Source organism: Melanerpes formicivorus, unplaced genomic scaffold (assembly GCF_026170545.1).
Source record: "Melanerpes formicivorus ecotype bairdi unplaced genomic scaffold, bMelFor1.0.p_v2 SCAF_12, whole genome shotgun sequence".
Taxonomy (NCBI): Eukaryota; Metazoa; Chordata; class Aves; order Piciformes; family Picidae; genus Melanerpes; species Melanerpes formicivorus.
In genome coordinates, this window is record NW_027142364.1 from 120950 (window position 1) to 148811 (window position 27862).

General features: G+C 58.4%; 1 protein-coding gene across 4 annotated transcripts in view; it reads left to right on the plus strand.

Annotated features, from left to right (window-relative positions):
* VEPH1 (ventricular zone expressed PH domain containing 1) overlaps positions 1–25987 on the plus strand; it is a 73067-nt gene extending 47080 nt beyond the window's left edge. For 3 of the 4 annotated variants that reach the window (XM_068144853.1, XM_068144854.1, XM_068144855.1), the window contains 6 exons: positions 1145–1536; positions 13368–13507; positions 18228–18362; positions 21247–21364; positions 24485–24621; positions 25661–25987. In XM_068144853.1, the coding sequence (XP_068000954.1) occupies positions 1145–1536; positions 13368–13507; positions 18228–18362; positions 21247–21364; positions 24485–24621; positions 25661–25897 (1159 nt within the window). In that variant the 3' untranslated portion in view covers positions 25898–25987. Of the gene's footprint in view, positions 1–1144; positions 1537–13367; positions 13508–18227; positions 18363–21246; positions 21365–24484; positions 24622–25660 lie in introns of those variants that run through there. The other variant, XM_068144856.1, reaches the window with a different exon arrangement.
* The last annotated feature ends 1875 nt before the right edge of the window (positions 25988–27862 follow it).

A 27862-nucleotide genomic window follows, 5' to 3' on the forward strand; every position in this document is an offset into this window, starting at 1 on the left:
TGGGGTTAAAAAGATGGAGAAACAGCTTTTGAGGTTATTCTTTTGGCCTCTTCTGTGCCCCAGAAGAGCACAGGGGCTAGGGCAACCATGCCAGAGGGATGTCACCAGAAAGGAAGGGACAGAGAGCTTGCCTGGGTGCTCTTGCTGGTGGCACTAAGCAAATGATGGAGTCAGAGGTGGCCTGGCACTGTCCTGGGGAGCTGGGTGAGATGAGGGCTCAGATAACCCCAGAACCCCAGCATGGAGGGAGTTGGAAAGGAGCTCTGGAGGTCATCCAGCCCAAGCTCCCTGCTAAAGCAGTTCTCTGTCCCTCTTGAGCTGGGGAGCCCAGAACTGACCCCAGGACTGCAGCTGTGGCCTCACCAGGACAGAGTAAAGTGGGAGGAGAACCTCCCTTGATGGCCACACTCTTCTCCATGCAGCCCAGGCCACCTTTGGCCTCCTTGTCCCCAGGGGCACACTGCTGGCTCATGGTGACTTTGCTGGCCCCCAGCACTCCCAGCTCCTTCTCCATGGAGCTGCTCTCCAGCAGGTTCCCCCTCCCTGTGCTGCTGCAGGAGGTTGTTCCTCCCCAGGGGCAGGAGCCTGCCCTTGCCCTGGCTGCACCTCCTGAGCTTCCTCTCCCCCAGCTCTCAGCCTGGCCAGGGCAGGCTGAAGCAGCACAGCCTGGGGGGGCTCAGCCTCTCCTCCCAGTTGTTCCCCAAGTGTCTTTGGCAGCTTCACAGCAGAAGTTTTTCCTCTTCCTCCTCCACTCTTTGCCTTTTCAGTCACTTCACTTCCAGCCTGGTTTAGCTCCACCCTCCCCACTTAGAGGGCAATGAGGAGCTGAAGGCTGAATCTACGATGTGCTCACTCAAGCAGCTCCTCCAGCCCTGGGGCTGTGAGCTCTCTGGTGGCTGTGCTGAGCAGCTGCCCCCATGGCATGCAGGGATGGAGGTTAGTTAGCTGCTTCTGCTCATCAAGGCTGTGTCCTGCCCTGTGCACATCCACCAGCAGAGCCTGGCCTCTGGCACCCAGCAAAGCAAGCCCCACGCTCAGCTCCCTCTGCCAGCTGCGAGAACTGATTCTCAGAGCACTTTTGGGGGTGGCTTTTGTGTCCTCCCTCAACTGCAGAGCACTTTTCCTTTCCTTGCTCACCTTTCAGGTGCAAGAGCCTGGCTGTGCAGGCAGGGCCTGTGAAGGGAGCGAGCTCAGACAGCGGCCAGGAGGAGGAGGAGGAGGAGGAGAACGGAGAGCTGGCTGCTGGGGTCTCCTTCACTGACATCCACATCAGCCAGGAAAATGAGCAAATGCCTTTGGGGCTGGATGCTGAAGCCATGCAGCTGGGGAGCTCTTTGGTTGCACAGCACAGCAGTGCAAATGCAGCAGAAGCTCCTCCAGGAGAGGTCCTCGAAGGAGACCAAGAGGCAGCGAGGAGCCCTGTGGAGCATCAGGACAGGCTCTACCTGCACCTGAAGGCAAACCTGGGCAAAGTGAGAGCCTATGTCACGGAGCTGGGGAGGAGGATTCCCATCCCTGACCACTGTGTCATTGAAGGTAAGAGGGCTGAGCCTCCTGGGCAGGAGAACTTGAGCTCTGCTCCTCAAGAGGAGGGGTAGCAAAGATCTGCTAGCACAGAGCTCCTGGATGGGGGAGAAAATGAGCTCCTCACTGCAAGATGATCTTGGAGGTCTCTCCCAACCTGGTTGAGTTTGTGAAGGAGGACTCTGAGATGCTGGAGCAGGTCCAGAGAAGGGCAAGGAAGCTGGGGAAGGGTCTTGAGAGCAGGGCTGGGGAGGAGCAGCTGAGGGAGCTGGGGGTGTTCAGCCTGGAGAAGAGGAGGCTGAGGGAGACCTCATTGCTCTCTGCAGCTCCCTGAGAGGAGGCTGCAGCCAGGTGGCGGTTGGGCTCTGCTCCCAAGGAACAAGCAACAGGACAAGAGGACACAGGCTCAAGCTGCACCAGGGGAGGTTCAGGTTGGCCATGAGGAGCTCCCTTCTGCTTCCAGCTGAGCCTGGGTAGCAACCCCAAAAGGATGCTGCAGTGCTTCAGGATGAGACCTCCAGTGGGTTGGGTTGGATCCTATCTCAGCACTTGCCTAGGGTTGTCCAATGTCTTCTGCTTTCATCCTGGGTGGCTGTTGGCTTTCAAGTGTTGGGAGGCTGCAGGGCAGGTGGGTGGTGAGCTGTGAGGTGGCTCTTTGATGCTCCCCTTTGAAGGAGATGGCTGAGGTTGGGTGGTGAGCCCGGAGCAGCAGTCACTCCCTGCATCTGCATGCAGCTAGCCACTTGCTGGGGGTCATGAACCACTCTCAACCCTTCAGGGGGCCAAGGAGTGGCTGCCTCAAGGAATTAAATTCATTGTAGTTGCTTCCAGCATCATCCTCTGTCACCATGCAGCTACAGCCCCCAAACACCAACTTTTGGGGGGATAAAAATCATAGAGTCAGGGAGCTGTCTCGATTGGAAGAGACCTCCAAAGACCACCAGGTCCAGCCAGCAACCCAGCCCCACCATGGCCATTAAACCATGCCCCAAAGTGCCATGGCCACAGGTTTCCTGAACACCTCCAGGGGTGGGGACTGCACCTTTTCAGAGGCCAAGGGACAAGCAAGCTGGGGAAGGGACTGGAGAACAGGGCTGGGGAGAAGGAACTGAGGGACCTGGGGGTGTTCAGTAAGGGGGAGGCTGAGGGGAGACCTCATTGCTCTCTGCAGCTCCCTGAGTGGGGGCTGGAGCTAGGTGGAGCTTGGGCTTTGCTGCCAAGGAACCATAGGAGGAGAGGAAACAGCCTCAAGCTGCACCAGGGGAGGGTTAGGTTGGAGAGGAGGAACAATTTCTTTGCTGTCAGAGTGGTCAGGGCCTGGCACAGGCTGCCCAGGGAGGTGGTGGAGTCCCCAGCCCTGGAGGGGTTCCAGAACCCTGTGGCCATGGCAGCTGGGGCCAGGGTTTGGTGTCCATGGTGGTGCTGGGTTGAAGGTTGGATCTAAGAGGTCTTTTCCAAGCCAAACAACTCTGACAAGCAGCTTCCACTCATAAAAGGGATTGCAGCCATCTCTCTCCTCACCTGATGGAGGATTTCCTTCATACCTCACATTCCAGCTCTGCCATTTGATGTCCTTTAGGATAAAGCTTCTGGCTTCATGAAACTGCAGCAGGGACCTGAGGGAGCAAGGAGAAGTGCTGAGTGCTCTGGCCTTGCATTTATCAGCTACAGCCTCCCCACTCACTGTGCTGCTCAGTTTCCTTCCCAAAGTCCCTCTGAGGATAGGTTCCAAGCACCCAAGCTCTGTAATTTCCTCACAACCCTCCAGCAGCCTCCTGAGGGCAATTCCCTGAGCAGGGACACAGGTGCAGAGCAGGAGATGTCTGAGACTCATTCCAAGGAGGCTGAGGAAATCCAGCCTGGCTCATGGCCCAGGGAGCAGCTTTGCTCAGGTTTCAGATGGAGTCACAGAGTCATTTGGGTTGGGAGAGACCTTTAAGCTCATCCAGTCCAAGCTTCCACAGAGTCATTGGGGTTGGGACCTTGCAGACCACTGAGTCCCAGCTGCCCCAGCCAGGCCAAACGCTCTGGAAGCTGCCCTCAGGATGCCTGCTCCTAGGTGTGGAGATCCTGCAGCTTCTCCAGCAGGTGGGAGGGAAGCAGAGAGTCACAGAATCCTTTGGAACAGAACTTTAAGATCATGGAGTCCAACCTTCAGCCCAGCACCGCCAGCTCAGCACCAACCCATGGCCCTCAGCACCACATCTCCAGGGCTTTGAAACCCCTCCAGGGATGGAGACTTCACCACTGCCCTGGGCAGCCTGGGCCAGCCCCTGACAACCCTTTCGGGGGATGAAATTGTTCCTCATGGCCAACCTGAACCTCTCCTGAGGTGACTTGAGGCTGTGTCCTCTCATCCTGTTGGTTGTTCCTTGGGAGCAGAGCCCAACCCCCCCCTGGCTGCAGCCTCCTCTCAGGGAGCTGCAGAGAGCAATGAGGTCTCCCTCAGCCTCCTCTCCTCCAGGCTGAACACCCCCAGCTCCCTCAGCTGCTCCTCCCCAGCCCTCTTCTCCAGACCCTTCCCCAGCTTGGTTGCCCTTCTCCAGCACCTCTTGTCCTGCCACTTGCTCCTTGAACCATTCCCTGCCCCATCCCATTCCCCCCAAAAGCATTGAGGTAGTTGGGTTCTGGTGAGTGCTGCACATTCTAAAGCTCCACTCAGACTTCTCTGAGTTACTTTTCAACTGAGATGTTTGGAAAAGAGCTTAAAAAGGAAGGGGGGGAATGTTGGGAAACATGAATCTGCAGAGTTCAGTGTGGCCATGGCACCTGGGGACAGGGTTCAATGGCCATGGTGGGGTTGGGTTGGTTGGTTGGACTTGATCTTAGGAGGTCTTTTCCAAGTGAAACAGTTCCATGACTCCATGAAGTCTGTCTTGGTTGTCTTGGAGCTTGAACAGGAAATTGAATATGTGAAGCATGGGAGTGCACCTTTCCAGGGGGGTTGGGGTCTAACCTTTGGGCAGGACATCTGGGACCCTGCTGAACTCCTTTCTGCTTCCAGCTGAGGCTGGGGGGCAAGCCCAAAAGGATGCTGCTGTGATGTGTTGGTGAGGACAGGAGAAGCTTTGGCTGCCTCCAGAACTGGTGCTCTGCCCCTGCCACGTTTGGGGATGCTAATAGCAAGAGCAGTTGCACCAAGAGAGGTTTGGGTTGGCCATGAGGAACAATTTCTGCCCCAAAAGGGTTGTCCAGGGCTGGCCCAGGCTGCCCAGGGCAGTGGTGGAGTCCCCATCCCTGGAGGGGTTTCAAAGCCCTGGAGTGCTGAGGGCTGTGGGTCAGTGGTGCCCTGGCAGTGCTGGGCTGAGGGTTGGACTCCATGATCTTGAAGCTCTGTTCCAAATGATTCTGTGACTCTCTGCTTCCCTCTCACCTGCTGGAGAAGCTGCAGGATCTCCACACCTTGGAGCAGGCATCCTGAGGGCAGCTTCCAGAGCGTTTTGCCTGGCTGGGGCAGCTGGGACTCAGTGGTCTGCAAGGTCCCAACCCCAAGGACTCTGAGAAGGCTTGGACTGGATGAGCTCAAAGGCCTCTTCCAATCACAACAATTCTGACTCTAGGACTCTGCCACAGTTGACTTTGGCAGTGCCACAACCTCCAGCTGAGGCTTGAGGCTGCTCTGTTCCACCTGGTGTGGCCTTGGTTCACCTCTGCATGCAGCACAGGGCCCCTGAGCAGCTGCTGGGCTCCACCTTGCTGGGTCTCACCTGGACCCCTGTGTGCTGGGTGGGTTTTAGCAACTTCTTCTTGCTTCCTGGCCATGTGGAGGTGGTGCCTCTGTGGCATGGGGCTGGCTGGGGGCAGATGGTTCCCAGGCACAGCCTGTAGGGATGCTGCCTCAGGTGGGGAGTTGAGGACAGCTCCTTGGTTTCCACTCCAGTTCTCCTCACCCTCCAGTCTCAGTATGGAGACAGACTGAGGGAGTTGAGGTTGTGCAGGCTGGAGAGGAGAAGGCTCCCAGGAGACCTCATTGTGGCCTTCCAGGATCTGCAGGGGGCTCCAAGAAAGCTGGGGAGGGACTTCTGAGGGTGTCAGGGAGGGACAGGACTGGGGGGGATGGAGCAAAAGTAGAGGTGGGGAGACTGAGATTGGCTGTGAGGAAGAAGTTGTTGCCCGTGAGGGTGGTGAGAGCCTGGCACAGGTTGCCCAGGGAGGTGGTGGAAGCCTCCTGCCTGGAGGTGTTTGCAGCCAGGCTGGCTGTGGCTGTGAGCAACCTGCTGTGGTGTGAGGTGTCCCTGCCCATGGCAGGGGGGGTTGGAGCTGGGTGAGCCTTGAGGTCCCTTCCAGCCCTGGCAGCTCTGTGATAATTGAGATCAAAAGCCATCACTGATGCCTACAGCTCAGAGCATCAAGTGTCAAGGGAGCTGCTGGAAAGAAGCATTTGATGGTTTGGACACCAGAGCATGCTGAAGGGTTTGAGCATCTGCTCAGGGGTTGAGCATCTGCTCAGGGACTGGCAGAGGCTGCCCAGGGAGGTGGTGGAGTCCCCACCCCTGAAGGGGTTCAGACACCTGTGGCCATGGCACTTGGGGCCAGGGTTTGATGGCCGTGCTGGGGCTGGGCTGAAGGTTGGACTGGATGCTCTGAGAGGTCTTTTCCAACCCAAACAGTTCTGTGATCTCCAACCTCCCTTCTGGAAGGCCAGAGCCCAGGGAGATGTGGTGCCCCAGCCAGCCCTTGGTTGCTGATGGGTTTTGGCTCCCAGATGTGATGCCATTCAGTGAGGAACACCACAACCCTTTCCTAAGCACTGCAGTCACTGCTGGCTGCTTGGTGCCCTGCAAGAGGAAAGACAAACAGCAAACATTTTGTGGGGTGAATGGCACCATGCTGAAAGAGGAGGAGGAGGAAGAGGAGGTGGGGGGAGAAACAGGTTGCAGGAGGCTGGCCCCGAGCCTGGTGGTTGTTCTGGTTTCTGCTGTCCTGGGAGATAATGGGCACCATATGATGGTGTGGATGGGGAAGCTCAGTGCTCCCCTGCAGTGCTCACCCCTGCACCAGGCTGAAACATTCCAGCATTCCACAAGCCAAGCTTTGATTTGCAACAGATGGAGCTCTGCTCCTCCAGGGGGATCACAAAGTTACCACAGGCTCAGGCCAACCCTTCAGGAGGATCAGCTCTGCTGCTGCTCAGCCAACAACAATAGGAGCTGGCATTTCATTGTGCAGGGCTGGGGCTGCACAGGGGGGAGGGGGGAAGTCCCAAAGGTGAGGGCTGGCAGTGGGAATGGAAGAGCTAACTCACAGTGTGGTGATCTGCAGCATCAGAGTGCTGAGGAGCTCCCAGCACAGCAGGAAGGAAGAGGCAGCATGGAGGTGCTCCTAACCTGCTGCCCTCACAGGGGCTGACAGCAAAGCCTGGCTGCTTGGCACCTCCTCTGCAAGCACCGCTCCAACAGGCTGCTCTCCAGAGCTTGGGAGGGGTGGGAAGGGACCTCTGGAGCTCCCCAAGTCCCTGCTCCAAGCAGGGCACCCACAGCAGCTTGCCCAGCAGCACAGTGCCCAGGGGGGGTTGGAAGCTCTCCACACCAGGAGACTCCACAACCTCTCTGGGCAGCCTGCTCCAGGCCTCCAGCACCCTCACACCAAGCAACTTTCTCCTCCTGCTCACATGGAGCCTCCTGGGTGCCACTTTGTGCCCCTTGGCCTATCCTTGGGCACCACTGAGCAGAGTCTGGCCCCAGCCACTTGCCCCCCAGCCTTCAGCACTCAGCTCCCCTCTGGGGCTGCTCTGCTCTGGGCAGCCTGTTCTGGGTGCACTCTGCCTGGGAGGGTCCTGCTGGAGTGGTGGAATCACTGATCTAGGGGAAAAGCCAAACCAGGGGAGGGGACTTTTTTCTTCTGAACTTCTGGACTGGACCAGGATGGACTTCACAGTTCCTCCTGGAGCTTCCTGTGCCTGCTGAGAGCCAGCAACCCTCTGCCAGGCTGGGAGCGCTGGGCAAGGGTGAGGCAGGGACAGCCAGGAGCCAGGCAGCAGGCTCTGGGGATCATAGTATCATAGTATCATAGTCAGGGTTGGAAAGGACCACAAGGATCAGCTAGTTCCAACCCCCCTGCCAGGGTTGGACAGGGCAGGGACACCCCACACTAGATCAGGCTGGACAGAGCCTCATCCAGCCTGGGCTTAAACACCTCCAGGGACAGGGCCCCAACCACCTCCCTGGACAACCCATTCCAGGGCTTCACCACTCTCATGGGGAAGAACTTCCTCCTCACCTCCAGCCTCAATCTCCCCACCTCCAGCTTCATTCCATTCCCCCTAGTCCTATCACTCCCTGAGATCCTGAGCAGTCCCTCCCCAGCCTTCCTGTAGCCCCCTTCAGATACTGGAAGGCCACAATGATGTCACCTCAGAGCCTTCTCTTCTCCAGACTGAACAGCCCCAACTCCTTCAGTCTGTCCTCACAGGAGAGGTGCTCCAGCCCTCTGATCATCCTCCTGGCCCTGCTCTGGACACCTTCCAGCACCTCCACATCCCTCTTGTAATAGGGGCTCCAGAACTGGAGGCAGTACTGCAGGTGGGGTCTCAGCAGAGCTGAGCAGAGGGGGAGAATCACCTCCCTTGCCCTGCTGGCCACACTTCTCCTGCTGCAGCCCAGGATCTGATTGGCTTTGATGCTCTCCCAGGACCTCACTTTGCAGCAGTGCCTTTCATGAGCTCTTCCTGCTGAGGTCTTTAGACCCACAGAATAACTCTGGTTGGAGACAACCTTGCAGAGCACCAGGAGGTGAATGCACTTTTGCTCCTGAGGATGGCAGAGTGTGGCAGAGATGGTTGGCTGTGGTCCCTTCTCAGAGGGCAAGGACCTTCTGGTGCCCTGATGGCAAAGGGAAGGAAGATGAAAGGGTTCAGTGCTCAAAGGTGGCTTTGGTTCAGCCTGGAGCAACTCCAAGAAGGACACTGAGGGGGGGTTGGGCTCTGCTCCCAAGGAACAAGCAACAGGACAAGAGGAAGTGGCCTCAAGTTGCACCAGGGAGGGGTTTAGGTTGGACATTAGAAGAAACTTCTCCCCTGGAAGGCTTCTCCAAGCCTGGCCCAGGCTGCCCAGGCTGAGTGCCCATCCCTGGAGGGGGTTTCAAAGCCTTGGAGGCGTGGTGCTGAGGGCCAGGGTTTAGCCCCAGGCTTGCCAGAGTCAGAGAAGGGTTGGGCTGGGTGACCTTAAAGGTCTTTTCCAACCAAACAATTCTGTGATTCTAGGAAGAGAATTAGCCACGAGTTGTTCCTCCTGGAGGAAGCCAGAGGATCTGTGTTGCAATGTCAAAGCCCAGAGCTGAGTGGTGGTGCCTGGGGGGCTTAAAGAAAGGACAGAACATGAACAGCACAACGTCAGCAGAGCTCTCAGTTGTGCCTTGCCCCAGCTGAACCTGCTGGGCCTGCACCAAGAAGCAGAGGAGGTGCAAGAGTCACTGCTTCTAGGAAGGATTAATGCCTGCTTTGAGGTCCACTGGAGAGCCTTTGCTAGTCAGGAACAATCCATTGATGGGAGTGAAACTCTGCTCACAAATATCCCCAACAGACTCCAAGCTCCCCATAAGCATGAGAGCAGGGAGCAGGGAATGGAGACAGCTTCCTGCAGTTGTGCTTTCAGCTGCCTCAGTTTCCTTTGCCTGACCTCTGCAGCTGGGAATCACAAATGCCTGCACCACATCTCCAGCACCACAAAGCAGGGCAGGGAGTCACAGGATGCTTTGGGTTGGAAGAGACCTTTCAGATCATGGAGTCCAACCCTCAGCCCAGCACTGCCAGCTCAGCACCAACCCATGGCCCTCAGCACCACAGCTCCAGGGCTTTGAAACCCCTCCAGGGATGGGGACTCCACCACTGCCCTGGGCAGCCTGGGCCAGGCTTTGCCAACCCTTCTGGGGCAGAAATTATTGCTCACGGCCAACCTAAACCTTCCCTGGTGCAACTTGAGGCCATTTCCTCTTATCCCATTGCTTGTTCCTTGGGAGCAGAGCCCAACCCCTACCTGGCTCCAGCCTCCTCTCAGGGAGCTGCAGAGAGCAATGAGGTCTCCCTCAGCCTCCTCTTCTCCAGGCTGAACACCCCCAGCTCCCTCATCTGCTCCTCCCCAGCCCTGCTCTCCAGACCCTTCCCCAGCTTCCCTGCTCCTTGTTTTGGTCATCTTATGCCCATGCTCTTAGCTTTTTGTGAGCCTTGCTCAGGTCCCCCCTGGGGCTGCTCTCCTCCAGGCTGGAGTCATTGCCAGGCTCTGCCCAGCAAATGCAGCCTGGCAGCAGTGAGTGAGAGCTGCTCTCCTCACAGGGACTGAAGGTTGGCTGAGCAGAGCAGGAGGCTCCCTGCAGCTGACACTGACAAATGAAGGTTGCTTGCTTCCAGGAACCAACTTTTTGCCTGTCCAGTGCTGAGTGCATTTGGCAGGGGGGGTTTGGGCTGGATGATCTCTGGAGGTCCCTTCCAACCTCTAACATTCTGTGAGTGTTGGCTCCAGGCCCCAGCTGAGATTTCTTTTGGCATGGGTGAGCAGCCTCAGCCTTCTCCTTGGTGGCATCCACCATGCCTTGCTGAGCAGTCTGTGTGCTCTCTGTGAGTTTTCTGGCCTGCAGCCATTAGGAACCTCCTTCCCAGTCTCATCAAGCACAGCCCCAAGCAGCACAGAGCATCCTTTCTTCACTGTAGCTTAGGGGCTGGGATCCTGGAGCTCTGCAGCCTTCAGCTGCAAGGACTCTGTGTGGGAGACTGACAGAGAACCACAGAACTGGCAGTGCTGGAAGGGAGCTCAAGGCTCAGCCAGTTCCAACCCCCTGCCATGGGCAGGGACACCTCACACTACAGCAGGTTGCTCACAGCCACCTCCAGCCTGGCTGCAAACACCTCCAGGCAGGAGGCTTCCACCACCTCCCTGGGCAACCTGTGCCAGGCTCTCACCACCCTCATGGGGAACAACTTCTTCCTCACAGACAATCTCCATCTCCCCACTTCTAGTTTTGCTCCATCCCCCCCCAGTCCTATCCCTCCCTGACACCCTCAAAAGTCCCTTCACAGCTTTCTTGGAGCCCCCTGCAGATCCTGGAAGGCCACAAGGAGGTCTCCTGGGAGCCTTCTCCTCTCCAGCCTGCACAACCCCAACTCCCTCAGTCTGTCCTCATAGCAGAGCAGCTCCAGCCCTCTGCTCCTCCTCGTGGCCCTTCTCTGGACACCTTCCAGCACCTCCAGATCCTTCCTGGCACAGAGGCTCCAGCACTGGCCCCAGAGCTCCAGCTGTGGTCTCAGCAGAGTGGAGCAGAGGGGCAGAATCCCCTCCCTGGCCCTGCTGGCCACACTTCTCTTGCTGCAGCCCAGGCTCTGCTTGGCTCTCTGGGCTGCAAGTGCTCACTGCTGGCTCCTGTTGAGCTTCTCCTCCCCCAGCACCCCCAGGTCCTTTTCTCCAGGGCTGCTCTCCAGCCAGTCCCTGCCCAGCCTGTATCAGTGCCTGGGATTGCCCTGAGCCAGCTGCAGGACCTTGTCCTTGGTCTTGTTGAACCTCCTGAGGTTGTCATGGGCTCAGCTCTGCAGCCTGCCCAGCTCCCTCTGGATGGATCCCTTCCCTCCAGCCTGCCCAGCTCCCTCTGGGTGGATCCTTCCCTCCAGCCTGCCCAGCTCCCTCTGGGTGGATCCCTTCCCTCCAGCCTGCCCAGCTCCCTCTGGGTGGATCCCTTCCCTCCAGCCTGCCCAGCTCCCTCTGGATGGATCCCTTCCCTCCAGCCTGCCCAGCTCCCTCTGGATGGATCCCTTCCCTCCAGCCTGCCCAGCTCCCTCTGGATGGATCCCTTCCCTCCAGCCTGCCCAGCTCCCTCTGGGTGGACCCTTCCCTCCAGCTGTTAGCAGCACCACACAGCTTGGTGCCATCAGCAAACCTGCTGAGGGAGCCTCATTGCCACTGTCCATGGCAGCAGCAAAGATGTTAAGCAAGCCTGATCCCAGTGCTGATCCCTGAGGGACTCCCCTTGGCCATGGACCACTGCCAGCCACCCTTTGGGTGCAGCCCTCACTCAAGCCAGTTGTGTACCCACTGGATGCTCCATCCATGGAACCCATCCTGCCCCAGCCTGGGGGCCAGGATGTGCTGTGGGACAGTGTCAAAGGCTTTGCTCAGGGCCAGGTCTCAGCCTGCTCTCGGTAGATCCAGGAGGTTCTGCTGTTGGGAGTGGCTCTGTGGTGGGTTGAAATTACCCCCAAATACCACAGGCTCCCATCAGCCAAGCAGCTGCCAAGTCCTCCCTGCAGCCAGGCTGCTTTCTTAGAGCCCTTTGTCCCCACACCTTGTGGCAGGGTGACTCACAGGAGGCTCTGAGTCATGCTCCCTGCACTGCTGGCCCCTCTCAACCTCCTCCGTGAGTCACTCTCTGCATGCTGCCTGCCCCCCTCCCCAGGAGCCTCTGCTGCTCCTGCTCCTCCTGCAAAACTCTCTGCCTTTGGCCTTGGAGGTTGCTGGCAGCTCAGGGACATGGGGAAGAGAGAACTGTTTGGGTTGGAAAAGGCCTCCAGGATCAGCAGGTCCAGGCACCACCATGGCCACCAAACCCTGGCCCCAGCAGCCATGGCCACAGGTTTCTTGAACACCTCCAGGGCTGGGGACTCCACCACCTCCCTGGGCAGCCTGGGACAGTCCCTGGCCACTCTGGCAGCAAAGAAATTGTTCCTCCTCTCCAACCTAACCCTCCCCTGGCACAGCTTAAGGAGTTGTGAGCAACAGTGGGCATGGATCTGCCACTGCAGGTGGCTTGGCTGGCTGTCTGTCCTTTCTGCCTTGAGCTGCTGGTGGGACTGGTTGTGCCCTCCCAAGTGCAGCTCTCCTGCCAGATGAGAGGGTGCAGATCTCCTGTGTTTGCATGGAGGTCATCATCATCTTCATCAGGAAGAAATTCCTTGCAGTGAGGCTGGGGAGACTCTGGCACAGGCTGCCCAGGGAGGTTGTGGATGTCCCCTCCCTGGAGGTGTTCAAAGCCAGGCTGGATGAGACCTTGAGCAGCCTGTGCTGGTGAGAGGTGTCCCTGCCCATGGCAGGGGATTGAAGCTGGATGATGTTGAAGGTCCCTTCCAACCCAACCCCTTCCCTGGATCTGGTTGCTTGCACCTTTGGCAGGAAGCAAAGGTCTGGGGAGTAAATGTAGGATTTAAAGCATTGGAGACCAAAGTTTTCCACTACCATCTTTAATTTGAGGCTGCAGACACAGCCCTGCTCTCCTGAACATCCCAGAGCTGGCCCAGCCTGAGATCCCTGGTGGAAACATCTGCCCCTGCCCAGCCCATGCCCAGCCCATGCCCAGCCCCTGCCCAGCCCATGCCCAGCTGGATCACAGACTCACAGAGCTGTCAGTGCTGGAAGGGACCTCAAGGCTCAGCCAGCTCCAACCCCCTGCCATGGGCAGGGACACCTCACACCACAGCAGGTTGCTCACAGCCACAGCCAGCCTGGCTGCAAACACCTCCAGGCAGGAGGCTTCCACCACCTCCCTGGGCAACCTGTGCCAGGCTCTCACCACCCTCATGGGCAACAATTTCTTCCTCACATCCAAATCTCAATCTCCCCACTTCTACTTTTGCTCCATCCCCCCCAGTCCTATCCCTCCCTGACACCCTCAGAAGTCCCTCCCCAGCTTTCCTGGAGCCCCCTGCAGATCCTGGAAGGCCACAATGAGGTCTCCTGGGAGCCTTCTCCTCCCCAGCCTGCACAACCCCAACTCCCTCAGTCTGTCCTCACAGCAGAGCAGCTCCAGCCCTCTGTTCCTCCTCCTGGCCCTTCTCTGGACACCTTCCAGCCCCTCCAGGATGCCTGCTGATGGTTTCTGTCTTTCACCCAGGTGCTGATTTGGGTGTTCTGTGCCTTTATCTCTAGACACTGTTAGAAGCTGTGTGGCCAAGCTGTCCTTCAGCTGTCCCCTGAAGGGCCACTACTGCCTCTACAGCAAATCCAGTTTCACCCTGGTCAGCCAGCAGCCTCCCCTGTGGATCCACATCATGTTCCTCTTCCAGCAGGTAGGTGCAGCTCCAACGTTCACCTTCTGCTTGGAAAACTTAGGTCAGTGGTTTCAAGCCTGCAGGCACCAAGCTGGGTGGCAGTGGTGCTCTGCTAGAGGGTCAGGAGGCTCTGCAGGGGCACCTGGCCAGGCTGGCTCCATGGGCTGGGCTCAGTGGGATGAGGTTCAACAAGGCCAAGGGCTGGATGCTGAGCTTGGGGCACAACCACCCCAGGAAGGCTGCAGGCTTGGGGCAGAGTGGCTGGAAACTGCCAGGTTGGAAAGGGACTGAGGGTGTTGGTTGACAGCAGCTCAAGATGAGACAAGGAGTGCCCAGGTGGGCAAGAAGGGCAGCAGCAGCCTGGCCTGGAGCAGCAATTGTGTGGGCAGCAGGAGCAGAGGTGATTGTCTCCCCCACACTGGGTGCTGGGGAGGTTGCTCCTTGAATCCTGGGATCAATTTTGGGCTCCTCACTCCCAGGAGCAGGTCCAGAGAAGGGCAACCAAGCTGGGGAAGGGTCTGGAGAGCAGGGCTGGGGAGGAGCAGCTGAGGGAGCTGGGGGTGTTCAGCCTGGAGCAGAGGAGGCTGAGGGAGACCTTCTGGTTCCTTGAAAGGAGGCTGGAGCCAGGTGGGACTTGGTCTCTTCTCCCCAGGACCTAGTGATAGGACAAGAGGCAATGGCCTCAAGTTGCACCAGGGGAGGTTTAGGTTGGAGATGGGGAACAATTTCTTTGCTGCCAGAGTGGTCAGGGCCTGGCAGAGGCTGCCCAGGGGGGGTGGTGGTGTCCCCATGCCTGGAGGGGTTCCAGAACCCTGTGGCCATGGCACTTGGGGCCAGGGTTTGGTGACCATCGTGGGGCTGGGTTGAAGGTTGGCCTGGATGATCCTGGAGGCCTTTTCCAACCCAAACAGTTCTCTGATTCTCTAATTTCTGGTTCCACTTGCTTCCCCAGCCAGGATGGCAGCCCTGGCCCCAGCCTGTGAGGGGCTGCCCAGGGTGTCCCTTTCTGCCACCTTCCCTGCAGCCAAGTTCCCCATGTACTCATGGGTACTCAAGTACTCATGGAGCCATTTTCTTGTGCCACTTGGCTGCTTGTTGCTGCCCTTCTCATTTGGACACCCCCACCCCACCCCCACCCCCCCTTTAAGAAGCTGTTTCTGGCAGCTCAGCTGCAAAAAATGCCTCTCCTGAGCCAGGCTCAAATTCCTGCCTGGAGTGTTGAGTGCAGCAAGTCTGCTGCTGTCAGAGGGCAGGCAGTGGGATGAGGTCTGTTGGGTGTCTGCTGAGAAGGAGAAGGGAACATCCACATCCAGGAAACCTGTCTGGAAGGGACAGTGTTCCTGTTGTGAAATCAAGCCCGTGATGGAGGGAAAAATCCATCCTCTTGCCTTGGCTCCTGCCTGCAACTGCAGTCCTGAGTTCTGAGGTCATGCAGCAGACAGGAGAGGAGGCAGAGGAGCTGAGGTCCCTCAGCTGCAGCACTATTCCAGGAATGTTGGCTGTGTGGCAATTTGGGCAAGGAGGACTCAGTGATGTGGAAATAGCTCCAGGTTGGGTGTGGGTTTGGGCAAGCTGCTCAGGAAGGAGCTTTGGGCAAGGTCTGGAAGGAGCTTTGGGCAAGCTGGGCAGGATGGAGCTTTGGGCAAGGTCTGGAAGGAGCTTTGGGCAAGCTGGGCAGGATGGAGCTTTGGGCAAGGTCTGGAAGGAGCTTTGGGCAAGCTGCTCAGGGTGGAGCTTAGGGCAAGGTCTAGAAGGAGCTTTGGGCAAGCTGCTCAGGATGGAGCTTTGGGCAAGGTCTAGAAGGAGCTTTGGGCAAGCTGCTCAGGATGGAGCTTTGGGCAAGGTCTAGAAGGAGCTTTGGGCAAGCTGCTCAGGATGGAGCTTTGGGCAAGGTCTAGAAGGAGCTTTGGGCAAGGTCTAGAAGGAGCTTTGGGCAAGCTGCTCAGGATGGAGCTTTGGGCAAGGTCTGGAAGGAGCTTTGGGCAAGCTGCTCAGGATGGAGCTTTGGGCAAGGTCTAGAAGGAGCTTTGGGCAAGGTCTGGAAGGAGCTTTGGGCAAGCTGGGCAGGATGGAGCTTTGGGCAAGGTCTGGAAGGAGCCTTGGGCAAGGTCTGGAAGGAGCCTTGGGCAAGCTGCTCAGGATGGAGCTTTGGGCAAGGTCTGGAAGGAGCCTTGGGCAAGCTGGGCAGGATGGAGCTTTGGGCAAGGTCTAGAAGGAGCTTTGGGCAAGCTGGGCAGGATGGAGCTTTGGGCAAGGTCTAGAAGGAGCTTTGGGCAAGCTGCTCAGGATGGAGCTTTGGGCAAGGTCTAGAAGGAGCTTTGGGCAAGCTGGGCAGGATGGAGCTTTGGGCAAGGTCTGGAATGAGCTTTGGGCAAGCTGGTCAGGGTGGAGCTTTGGGCAAGGTCTGGAAGGAGCTTTGGGCAAGCTGGTCAGGATGGAGCTTTGGGCAAGGTCTGGAAGGAGCTTTGGGCAAGGTCTGGAAGGAGCTTTGGGCAAGGTCTAGAAGGAGCTTTGGGCAAGGTCTAGAAGGAGCTTTGGGCAAGCTGCTCAGGGTGGAGCTTTGGGCAAGGTCTGGAAGGAGCTTTGGGCAAGGTCTGGAAGGAGCTTTGGGCAAGGTCTAGAAGGAGCTTTGGGCAAGCTGCTCAGGGTGGAGCTTTGGGCAAGGTCTAGAAGGAGCTTTGGGCAAGCTGCTCAGGGTGGAGCTTTGGGCAAGGTCTGGAAGGAGCTTTGGGCAAGGTCTAGAAGGAGCTTTGGGCAAGGTCTAGAAGGAGCTTTGGGCAAGCTGCTCAGGGTGGAGCTTTGGGCAAGGTCTGGAAGGAGCTTTGGGCAAGGTCTAGAAGGAGCTTTGGGCAAGGTCTGGAAGGAGCTTTGGGCAATCTGGGCAGGATGGAGCTTTGGGCAAGGTCTAGAAGGAGCTTTGGGCAAGCTGGGCAGGATGGAGCTTTGGGCAAGGTCTGGAATGAGCTTTGGGCAAGCTGCTCAGGGTGGAGCTTTGGGCAAGGTCTGGAAGGAGCTTTGGGCAAGCTGGTCAGGATGGAGCTTTGGACAAGGTCTGGAAGGAGCTTTGGGCAAGGTCTGGAAGGAGCTTTGGGCAAGGTCTGGAAGGAGCTTTGGGCAAGGTCTAGAAGGAGCTTTGGGCAAGCTGCTCAGGGTGGAGCTTTGGGCAAGGTCTGGAAGGAGCTTTGGGCAAGGTCTAGAAGGAGCTTTGGGCAAGCTGCTCAGGGTGGAGCTTTGGGCAAGGTCTGGAAGGAGCTTTGGGCAAGGTCTGGAAGGAGCTTTGGGCAAGGTCTAGAAGGAGCTTTGGGCAAGCTGCTCAGGGTGGAGCTTTGGGCAAGGTCTAGAAGGAGCTTTGGGCAAGCTGCTCAGGGTGGAGCTTTGGGCAAGGTCTGGAAGGAGCTTTGGGCAAGGTCTAGAAGGAGCTTTGGGCAAGGTCTAGAAGGAGCTTTGGGCAAGCTGCTCAGGGTGGAGCTTTGGGCAAGGTCTGGAAGGAGCTTTGGGCAAGGTCTAGAAGGAGCTTTGGGCAAGGTCTGGAAGGAGCTTTGGGAAAGCTGGGCAGGATGGAGCTTTGGGCAAGGTCTGGAAGGAGCCTTGGGCAATCTGGGCAGGATGGAGCTTTGGGCAAGGTCTGGAAGGAGCTTTGGGCAAGGTCTAGAAGGAGCTTTGGGCAAGGTCTGGAAGGAGCTTTGGGAAAGCTGGGCAGGATGGAGCTTTGGGCAAGGTCTGGAAGGAGCCTTGGGCAATCTGGGCAGGATGGAGCTTTGGGCAAGGTCTGGAAGGAGCTTGGGCAAGCTGCTCAGGATGGAGCTTTGGGCAAGGTCTGGAAGGAGCCTTGGGCAAGCTGCTCAGGATGGAGCTTTGGGCAAGGTCTGGAAGGAGCCTTGGGCAAGCTGCTCAGGATGGAGCTTTGGGCAAGGTCTGGAAGGAGCCTTGGGCAAGCTTCTCTAGTGGCAGTGACTGAACTACATGATGTGCAGAGGTCCCTCCCCAGCCCCACCATGCTGAGACTCTGTGTTTGTGCTGCTCTGGTTTAGCTGAGCCTGCATTTCCCTGCAGAAAGCACAGGGAGGTTGCTGTGGGAGTTGGCAGAGAAGATCTTTGCTGAGGTACAGACTTCCAGGACAAGAAACTGCCCAATAAAAATCCCAAAGAAATGAAATCCTTGAGGCTTTCTCTCAGTGGCTGTGTGTTCAGAGTCCTAGGTGGAAGAGACCTCAGACATCATCTGCTCCAACCTCCCACCATGAGCAGGGACTCCTCTCAACTAGACTCAGCTGCTCAAGGCCACATCCAGCCTGGCTTTGATCACCCCCAGGCAGGAGGCAGCCACAGCCTCCCTGGGCAGCCTGTGCCAGAGCCTCAGCTCTCTCCTGCTGAACAACTTCTTCCTCAGCTCCACTCTGACCCTGCTCTGCCTCAGCTCCAAACCATTCCCCGTTGGCCTGGCTCAGACCCCCTCAGGAAAAGTCTCTCTGCAGCCTTCCTGCAGGATCCCTTCAGGTCCTGGCAGGCAGCTCTGAGGTGCCCCTGGAGCCTTCTCCTCTGCAGGCTGCACAGCCCCAGCTCCCTCAGCCTGTGCTCCCAGCAGAGCTGCTCCAGCCCTGGGAGCATCTCTGTGGCCTCCTGACTCCTCCCAGGGGGTGAGCTGCACCCTGCTGTCTCATGGCTGCAAGCCCAAGATGCTCTTTCTTGCTGGTGAAGTCCAAAATGCTGGAGGTCCTCTTCTCCATGTCCCCTGCAGAGCCTGTTTGCAGAACCTCTGTCCACACAGAGTCACTCTGTCCAAGTCCTGAAGGCCCTGTGGGAGAAGACACAGCTGAAGGGGATGCACAGTTTTGAGACTGCCATGATCCAGTCTACATTTCCACACCAGAAGGTAAGCCTGGCTTCACCCTGAGGCAGCAAAGCAGCAGCAGAGCTTGGTGCTGACCCTCAGGACAGCTGGGCAAAGACCTTCCCAGGGACTGCAGCAGCTCTTGGCTGTGCTCAGGCCACCAAAACCAACCCTCTTGCCATGCACCTTCCCCTTCCTGGGCTTGGATGTGGCATCTTCCAAGCCTTTCTGCTTGGTGGAGTGAGGTGGGTTGAGAGCTGGCTGAAGGACAGAGCTCAGGGGGTTGTGATCGTTGGGGCAGGGTCTGCCTGGGGACCTGTGGCTGGTGCTGTACCCCTGGGGTCAGGATTGTGACCAGTGGGGCAGGGTCTGCCTGGGGACCTGTGGCTGGTGCTGTCCCCCTGGGGTCAGGATTGTGACCAGTGGGGCAGGGTCTGCCTGGGGACCTGTGGCTGGTGCTGCACCCCTGGGGTCAGGTTTGTGACCAGTGGGGCAGGGTCTGCCTGGGGACCTGTGGCTGGTGCTGCACCCCTGGGGTCAGGTTTGTGACCAGTGGGGCAGGGTCTGCCTGGGGACCTGTGGCTGGTGCTGTCCCCCTGGGGTCAGGATTGTGACCAGTGGGGCAGGGTCTGCCTGGGGACCTGTGGCTGGTGCTGTCCCCCTGGGGTCAGGATTGTGACCAAAGGGACAGGGTCTGCCTGGGGACCTGTGGCTGGTGCTGTCCCCCTGGGGTCAGGACTGTGACCAGTGGGGCAGGGTCTGCCTGGGGACCTGTGGCTGGTGCTGTCCCCCTGGGGTCAGGACTGGCTCCAGTCTTGTCCAGCAGCTTCAGCAAGGACCTGGAGGAAAGGCCTGAGTGGACCCTTGGACAATTTGCTGATGGCACAAACTGGGAGGAGAGGCTGAGCCCCCCCAGGCTGTGCTGCTTCAGCCTGCCCTGGCCAGGCTGAGAGCTGGGGGAGAGGAAGCTCAGGAGGTGCAGCCAGGGCAAGGGCAGGCTCCTGCCCCTGGGGAGGAACAACCTCCTGCAGCAGCACAGGGAGGGGGAACCTGCTGGAGAGCAGCTCCATGGAGAAGGAGCTGGGAGTGCTGGGGGCCAGCAAAGTCACCAGGAGCCAGCAGTGTGCCCCTGGGGACAAGGAGGCCAAAGGTGGCCTGGGCTGCATGGAGAAGAGTGTGGCCATCAAGGGAGGCTCTCCTCCCCTTCTACTCTGCCCTGGTGAAGCCACAGCTGGAATATTGTGTCCAGCTCTGGGCTCCCCAGCTCAAGTGAGACTGAGAACTGCTGGAGAGAGTCCAGGGGAGGCTGCAGAGCTGCTTGGAGTAGCTCTGTGAGGAGCAAAGGCTGAGAGGCCTGGGGCTGAGAGCCTGCAGAAGAGCAGCCCCAGAGGGGAGCTGAGCAATGCTCAGCAAGAGACAAAGGCTGGGGGGCAAGAGGCTGGGGCCAGGCTCTGCTCAGTGGTGCCCAGGGACAGGCCAAGGGGCACAAAGTGGCACCCAGGAGGTTGCATGTGAGCAGGAGGAGAAAGTTGTTTGGTGTGAGGGTGCTGGAGGCCTGGAGAGGTTGTGGAGTCTCCTGGTGTGGAGAACTTCCAGACCCAGCTGGACACTGATGCTGGGCAGGGAGGTTGGAGCTCGATGATCTTCACAGTCCCTCCCCACACCTTCTATGAATCCATCCTGGGCAAGCTGCTGTGGGTGCCCTGCTTTAGGAGAGGGCTTGGACTGGATGATCTCCAGAGGTGCCTCCCAAGCCCCCACCAGGCTGGGGTCTGGGGGGCTGTGGCCCTGCATGCCTGTGGCAGGCAGTGTGGTGAGGAGCTGGCTCCCAGCACCTCGCTGCCTTTGCCTGGGCAGCCTCCTCCTGCCCACCAGGAATGCTGCTGCTCCAAGGCAGCTCAGCAGCGAGCCAGCAGCAAAGCACTTCCAGATGCTCAGCCCCACAGCTTCCCCCCGGGTTGCCTCCCAGCTCTTTAGCAAAGTGCTCATCAGGAAAAGCCAAACCCCAAGGCACGTTCTGGAGCTGGCTGCTGGGCTCCTGCTGTTGACTCAGGGCTGCGTCAGCAGGGGCAGCTGGGGACTGCTCTCTGAGCCCCCTCCCGAGGCCTGAGCACAGCCTGGCTGCTCAGCAGCCCTGCAAGACCAGCAGCCACATTCTGGAGGCACTGGGGGCTCCCTTCCTGCCTTCCCCTTCTTGGCTGCCTGGCTTTATGGAGCAGAAGGAGAGGCTGCAGAGCCCCTGAAGTTCTCAGCGTGACGGAGCAGGGGGGGATGAGATCAGTCTCTCCCGTTGGGCTTCTTGCTCTCCCCACTCTGCTTCCCCTCTTGAATCAAATGGATGACTTCAAGCACAGCAGAGCACAGAGTGGAAAAGAAGGATTGCTGCAGGGATATTTCAGGGGGCTTTGTTCCCTGCCAGGCTTGACTTGGCTCATTGTGGCCACAAAAAGATTCTTTGAGAGGCTGGAGAAGCTCCTGGGATATTCTCACCCAACCCCCTTGACATAAGGGCTGCACTGAGAGCACCACCAGGGGCTTGGCCTCTGTGTCCTCCCAGATCAGGGAAGCAGAGAACTGTCAGGCTTGGAAGGGAGCTCAAGGCTCAGCCAGCTCCAACCCCCCTGCCATGGGCAGGGACACCTCACACCACAGCAGGTTGCTCACAGCCACAGCCAGCCTGGCTGCAAACACCTCCAGGCAGGAGGCTTCCACCACCTCCCTGGGCAACCTGTGCCAGGCCCTGCTCAGGCATTTCTCTGTCTCCACGGGACTGATGTATTTCATGGTTGTGATGGTGCTGAGCACCTTTAGCCCTAGCAAATGGTGTGCCCAGAGGGGAGACACAGAAGAGGACATGTGGGCATCTCCTGGGTTCAGTGGTGCAGCAGCTCAGCTCCTGAGTTTGGGTTCTGTTCTTGTTGCCCAGGAGTTGGACCATGTGCAGAGGCACCTGGAGGAGGTGAGGTTCTTTGATCTGTTTGGCTACAGCAAGGAAGCAGGAGCCTGGCAGTGCTTCATGTGCAACAACCCAGAAAGGGCAGCAGGTGAGTGGGCAGCCTGCTGGGCTCTGCTTGGTGCTGGGGGAGCCCTGCTGGGCTTGGGGAGGAGCTCATAGGGAAGGGACACGAGGAGGAGCAGAGGGATGGAGCTGCTCCTCTATGAGGACAGACTGAGGGAGCTGGGGTGGTGCAGGCTGGAGAGGAGAAGGTGCAGATTCCACCTGTCCTGGTGGTGTGGAGCTGGGAGAAGCCCTACAGAGGGGGAGACACTCCAGGGTCTGCCTCAAGAGAGAGGATTCAGAGGGCTCCTTAGAGGTTCACAGAATGGTTGGGTTGGAAGGGACCTTGAGGACCATCCAGCTCCAACCCCCTGCCATGGGCAGGGACACCTCCCACCAGCCCAGGCTGCTTAGGGCCTCATCCAGCCTGGCCCTGAACACCTGCAGGGAGGGGACAGCCACAGCCTCCCTGGGCAGCCTGTGCCAGGCTCTCCCAGCCCTCACTGGGCAGAATTTCTTCCTGACCTCCAGTCTCAGTCTGCCTTCTGCCAGCTCCAATCCTTCCCCTCTCCTCCCTGAACTGGTGAGGACTGCACAGGCTTTCCAAGGTCTTCTCTTTGCACTCCAGAGCCTTTGAGACCTCAGATGCTTTTGAAAGACAGGCAAGGAATTTCTGCCTCTCAGCAATGCTCTTTAGCAACCAAATTCTTCTTCCAGGAGGAATTCAGAGGCAAATTCCTCTCCTGCTGCTGTCTTTTGTTTGCTAACCTCGGGGGCTTGTTGCATTTTGGGGGGGGCTGCTGTGTTCCAAGCTGCCATTTGTCCTCCAGCCCCAGGAAAACCTCAGGCCTTGGAGCCTGGCTCTGCCCTTAGGGTGCCAGATCCATGATGGGTTGGGGGTTGGATGTAACTGGGAGGCTATCTGGAGCCAGGCAGCCCTTGGAGGTTGGGTTTGTGAAGCAAGAGGCAGTTAGGGCTTAAGCAACGTGGTGGAGGGCGCCAAAGTGGGGACCCAGCCAGGGGAGGCTGGAATGTTGCTCATCCACTCTGCTGGCTCCAAAGGGTTTCTTCCACAAGGGCTGGGACTCATATCTCCACTTGGCTTTTCCTGCCACCCAGGAAGAGCATTCCCACAAATCCAACTCTGCTCAGACAGGTCCTGACTGTTGGGATGGGATGGGGTGGGGTGGGGTGGGGTGGGATGGGATGGGATGGGATGGGATGGGATGGGATGGGATGGAATGGAATGGAATAGAATAGAATAGAATAGAATAGAATAGAATAGAATAGAATAGAATAGAATAGAATAGAATGAACCAGGTTGGAAGAGACCTCAGAGATCATCCAGTCCAACCTCTCACCCAGCACCATCTGAGCAACCAAACCGTGGCACCAAGTGCCTCATCCAGGTGATTCCACCACCTCCCTGGGCAGCACATTCCCATGGCCAATCTCTCTTGCTGGGAAGAATTTCTTCCTAACCTCCAGCCTAAACCTCCCCTGGCACAGCTTGAGACTGTGTCCTCTTGTTCTGGTGCTGCTTGCCTGGGAGAAGAGACCAACCCCTACCTGGATCAGAGCAAGGCCAACCAGGTCCTTCTGTGTTCCTTAGGATCCCAGGCTCTCAGGCACAGCCAGGAAGCATCTGAGCTGATGTGAGTCTGTGAGGAAGAGAAGGCCTCCAGGAGTGCTCAGGGATAGTGTCCAAGGTGGCTCTGTCCCACTGCAGCCCCTGAGCAGCTCCTGCCACCCCCCACCCCCACCCCCAGACCTGAGCCTTTTTGTAGTGACCAAACTCAGAGAATCATCAGAGAATGGTCTGGAAAGGACCTTCCAAGGTGACCCAACCCAACCCCCCTGCAGCCAGCAGGGACATCCCCAGCTGGACTAGGCTGCTCACAGCCCCAAACAGCCTGACCTGGAATGGTGCTGGGCATGGGGCAGCTCCCAGCTCTCTGGGCAGCCTGGGGCAGGCTCTCACCACCCTCAGCATAACAAAGTCTTTCCTTCTCTCCTGTCTGAGTCTCCCTCTTCCAGTTCAAACCATCCCCCCCTTGGCCTGGCACAACAGGTCCTGCTCAGAAGTCTGTCCCCAGCTTTCTTCTTGTCCCCTTTGAGCACTGAAAGGCCACCAGCAGATCCCTCAAACGACATAGGAAGGAAGCAAGTCTCTGATTCCCTCTGTGCCAGCTAGGATGGATGAAATCCCCCAGCCCAGAGCTGCTGTGTCAGAAGGCTTCCACCAACTCCCTGGGAAACCTGTGCCAGGCTGGATGAAATTCCCCAGCCCAGAGCTGCTGTGTCAGGAGGCTTCCACCACCTCCCTGGGCAACCTGTGCCAGGCTCTCACCACCCTCATGGCCAATAACTTCTTCCTCACAGCCAATCTCAATCTCCCCACTTCTACTTTTGCTCCATTCCCTCCAGTCCTATCCCTCCCTGACACCCTCAAAAGTCCCTCCCCAGCTTTCTTGGAGCCCCCTGCAGATCCTGGAAGGCCACAAGGAGGTCTCCTCAGAGCTTTCTCCTCTCCAGACTGAACAGAAATCAGAGAATCACAGAAGCACTCAGGTTGTCACAGACCCTCAGGATCCAACCCAGAGCCCTGCTCTGCAAGGCTCACCCCTAAACCACAGCCCCAAGCACCACAGCCAAACACAGCCAGCCCTGGGGACTCCACCACCTCCCTGGGCAGCACATTCCAAGCCCTGACCACTCTGCATGGGGAAAAAGGTTTCCTACTGTCCAGTCTGAGCCTCCCCAGGGGCAGCTTGAGGCCATCCCCTCTTGCTCTGTCACTAATGACCTGTGAGCAGAGACCAGCAGCAGCCTCTCCACAACCTCCTTGCAGGGAGCTGTAGGCAGCCAGGAGGTCTCCCCTCAGCCTCCTCTCTTTCACACTAACCATCCCCAGCTCCTTCAGTCTCTCTCCATCAGATTGATTCTCCAGGCCCTTCCCAGCTTCCTTGTCCTGCTCTGCCCTGGCTCCAGCACCTCCACAGCTCTCTTGTCTTGAGCTGCCCAAACCTGGACACAGCACTCGAGCTGTGGCCTCACCACAGCCCCAACTCTGAGCACCTCGAAGGTCTCTTCCAACCCCCAGGGTCCTACAGCTGCAGGGAGGGAGGGCAGAGATAACCTCCTGGCTGTGTGTTCCCCTCCCCAGTGGTGCACCAGGCTGGGCAGCCGCTGATGGAGGGCAAGCTGAAGGAGAAGCAGGTGCGCTGGAAGTTCATCAAGCGCTGGAGGACTCGCTACTTCACCCTGGCTGGCAACCAGCTGCTCTTCAGGAAGGGCAAATCTGTGAGTCACAGCAGCACCAGCTTGGGCCCTTTCCTTCCCTCCCTCCTCCCCCAAGGCACCTGTGGTGGGTTGGAAATTCCTTCCCCTCCCCTCTCCCCTTCCCAACATTAAATTGCCAGACCACACAGAATCAGAGAATCAATAAGGTTGGAATAGGCCTCAGAGGTCATCAAGTCCAAGCTGTCACCCAACACCTCCTGACAACTGAACCACGGCTCCAAGTGCCACATCCAAGCCTTTGCTGAACACCTCCAGGCAGGAGGCTTCCACCACCTCCCTGGGCAACCTGTGCCAGGCTCTCACCACCCTCCTGGGGAACAACTTCTTCCTCACAGCCAATCTCAATCTCCCCACTTCTAGTTGTGCTCCATCCCCCCCAGTCCTATCCCTCCCTGACACCCTCAAAAGTCCCTCCCCAGCTTTCCTGTAGCCCCCTGCAGACCCTGGAAGGCTACAAGAATTTCTCCTCAGAGCCTCCTCCTCTCCAGACTGCACAACCCCAGCTCCCTCAGTCTGTCCTCACAGCAGAGCAGGGACACCTCCACTGCATCAGGTTGTTCAGAGCCACATCCAAGCTGGCCTTGAACCCCTCCAGGCATGGGGACTCCACCACCTCCCTGGGCAGCCTGTGCCAGGCCCTGACCACTCTGGCAGCAAAGAAGTTTTTCCTCCTCTCCAACCTAAGGCTCCCCGGCACAATTTCAGGACATTTCCTCTCCCTCTCCATATTCTCTCCTGAGAATAGGGAGAAAAGCTCAACCCCCACCTGGCTCCAGCCTCCTCTCAGGGAGCTGCAGAGAGCAATGAGGTCTCCCTCAGCCTCCTCTGCTCCAGGCTGAACACCCCCAGCTCCCTCAGCTGCTCCTATCCAGCCCTGCTCTCCAGACCCTTCCCCAGCTCCCTTGTCCTGGCAGAAGCTCTACCAGATGATGCTGCCTGCGGGGGGCGGGGAGTGGCCTGGGTGACCTTCGGAGGTCCCTTCCAAGCCCGACCACCCCATGGGTTCCAGCAGCTTGGTTCTCTCCTCCCTGTGCTGCAGAAGGACGACCCTGAGGACTGCCCCCTGGAGCTCAGCAAGGTGCAGAGTGTCAAAGTGGTGGCCAAGAAGCGCAGGGACCGCAGCCTGCCCAGGGCCTTCGAGATCTTCACCGACACCAAGACCTTTGTCTTCAAGGCCAAGGATGAGAGGAATGCTGAGGAGTGGCTCCAGTGCCTCAACGTGGCTGTGGCACAGGCCAGAGAGAGGGAGAGCCAGGAGGCCACCACTTACCTGTAGAGCTGCTGGCACCTCCTTGGCTCTGCCAGATGCACAACATCTCTGGAGAGCTGCTGGCACCTCCTTGGCTCTGCCAGATGCACAACATCTCTGGAGAGCTGCTGGCACCTCCTTGGCTCTGCCTGATGCACAACATCTCTGGAGAGCTGCTGGCACCTCCTTGGCTCTGCCAGATGCACAACATCTCTGGAGAGCTGCTGGCACCTCCTTGGCTCTGCCTGATGCACAACATCTCTGGAGAGCTGCTGGCACCTCCTTGGCTCTGCCTGATGCACAACATCTCTGGAGAGCTGCTGGCACCTCCTTGGCTCTGCCAGATGCACAACATCTCTGGAGAGATGCTGGCACCTCCTTGGCTCTGCCTGATGCACAACATCTCTGGAGAGATGCTGGCACCTCCTTGGCTCTGCCTGATGCACAACATCTCTGGAGAGCTGCTGGCACCTCCTTGGCTCTGCCAGATGCACAACATCTCTGGAGAGCTGCTGGCACCTCCTTGGCTCTGCCTGATGCACAACATCTCTGGAGAGCTGCTGGCACCTCCTTGGCTCTGCCTGATGCACAACATCTCTGGAGAGCTGCTGGCACCTCCTTGGCTCTGCCAGATGCACAACATCTCTGGAGAGCTGCTGGCACCTCCTTGGCTCTGCCTGATGCACAACATCTCTGGAGAGCTGCTGGCACCTCCTTGGCTCTGCCTGATGCACAACATCTCTGGAGAGCTGCTGGCACCTCCTTGGCTCTGCCAGATGCACAACATCTCTGGAGAGATGCTGGCACCTCCTTGGCTCTGCCTGATGCACAACATCTCTGGAGAGATGCTGGCACCTCCTTGGCTCTGCCTGATGCACAACATCTCTGGAGAGCTGCTGGCACCTCCTTGGCTCTACCAGCAAACCAAACATGGGTGCAGGGCATCCCACCCTCATGAACCTCCTTTCCCTCCAAAGCTCTGCCAGCTCCTGAGCCATGGCACACAATGGGCACAGACCATGTGTTGGCACAGGCCAGAAGGAGCTCTGTGCAGAGCTGGGTTGGACTTGGATGATCTTTGAGGTCTCTCGCAAGCAGATCTCTTCTGTGACTCTGTGAGGGCCAAGGCATTAAGAACACTGCATGGTGCTCTGGGTGCCACCCTGCAGGGGTGCTGCCAATGCCACTCTCCAGTGCTCTGGGTGCCACCCTCCAATGATGCTGCCAATGCCACCCTCCAGTGCTCTGGGTGCCACCCTGCAGTGATGCTGCCAGTGCCACCCTGCAGGGATGCTCTGGGTACCACCCTGCAGGAGTGCTCTGGGTGCCACCCTGCAGGGGTGCTCTGGGTACCACCCTGCAGGGATGCTCTGGGTGCCACCCTGGAGGGGTGCTCTGGGTACCACCCTGCAGAAGTGCTCTGGGTGCCACCCTGCAGTGATGCTGCCAGTGCCACCCTGCAGGGATGCTCTGGGTACCACCCTGCAGAAGTGCTCTGGGTGCCACCCTACAGTGATGCTGCCAGTGCCACCCTGCAGGGATGCTCTGGGTACCACCCTGCAGAAGTGCTCTGGGTGTCACCCTGCAGTGATGCTGCCAGTGCCACCCTGCAGGGATGCTCTGGGTACCACCCTGCAGAAGTGCTCTGGGTGCCACCCTGCAGTGATGCTGCCAGTGCCACCCTGCAGGGATGCTCTGGGTACCACCCTGCAGAAGTGCTCTGGGTGCCACCCTGCAGTGATGCTGCCAGTGCCACCCTGCAGGGATGCTCTGGGTACCACCCTGCAGAAGTGCTCTGGGTGCCACCCTGCAGTGATGCTGCCAGTGCCACCCTGCAGGGATGCTCTGGGTACCACCCTGCAGAAGTGCTCTGGGTGCCACCCTGCAGTGATGCTGCCAGTGCCACCCTGCAGGGATGCTCTGGATACCACCCTGCAGAAGTGCTCTGGGTGCCACCCTACAGTGATGCTGCCAGTGCCACTCTGCATGGAT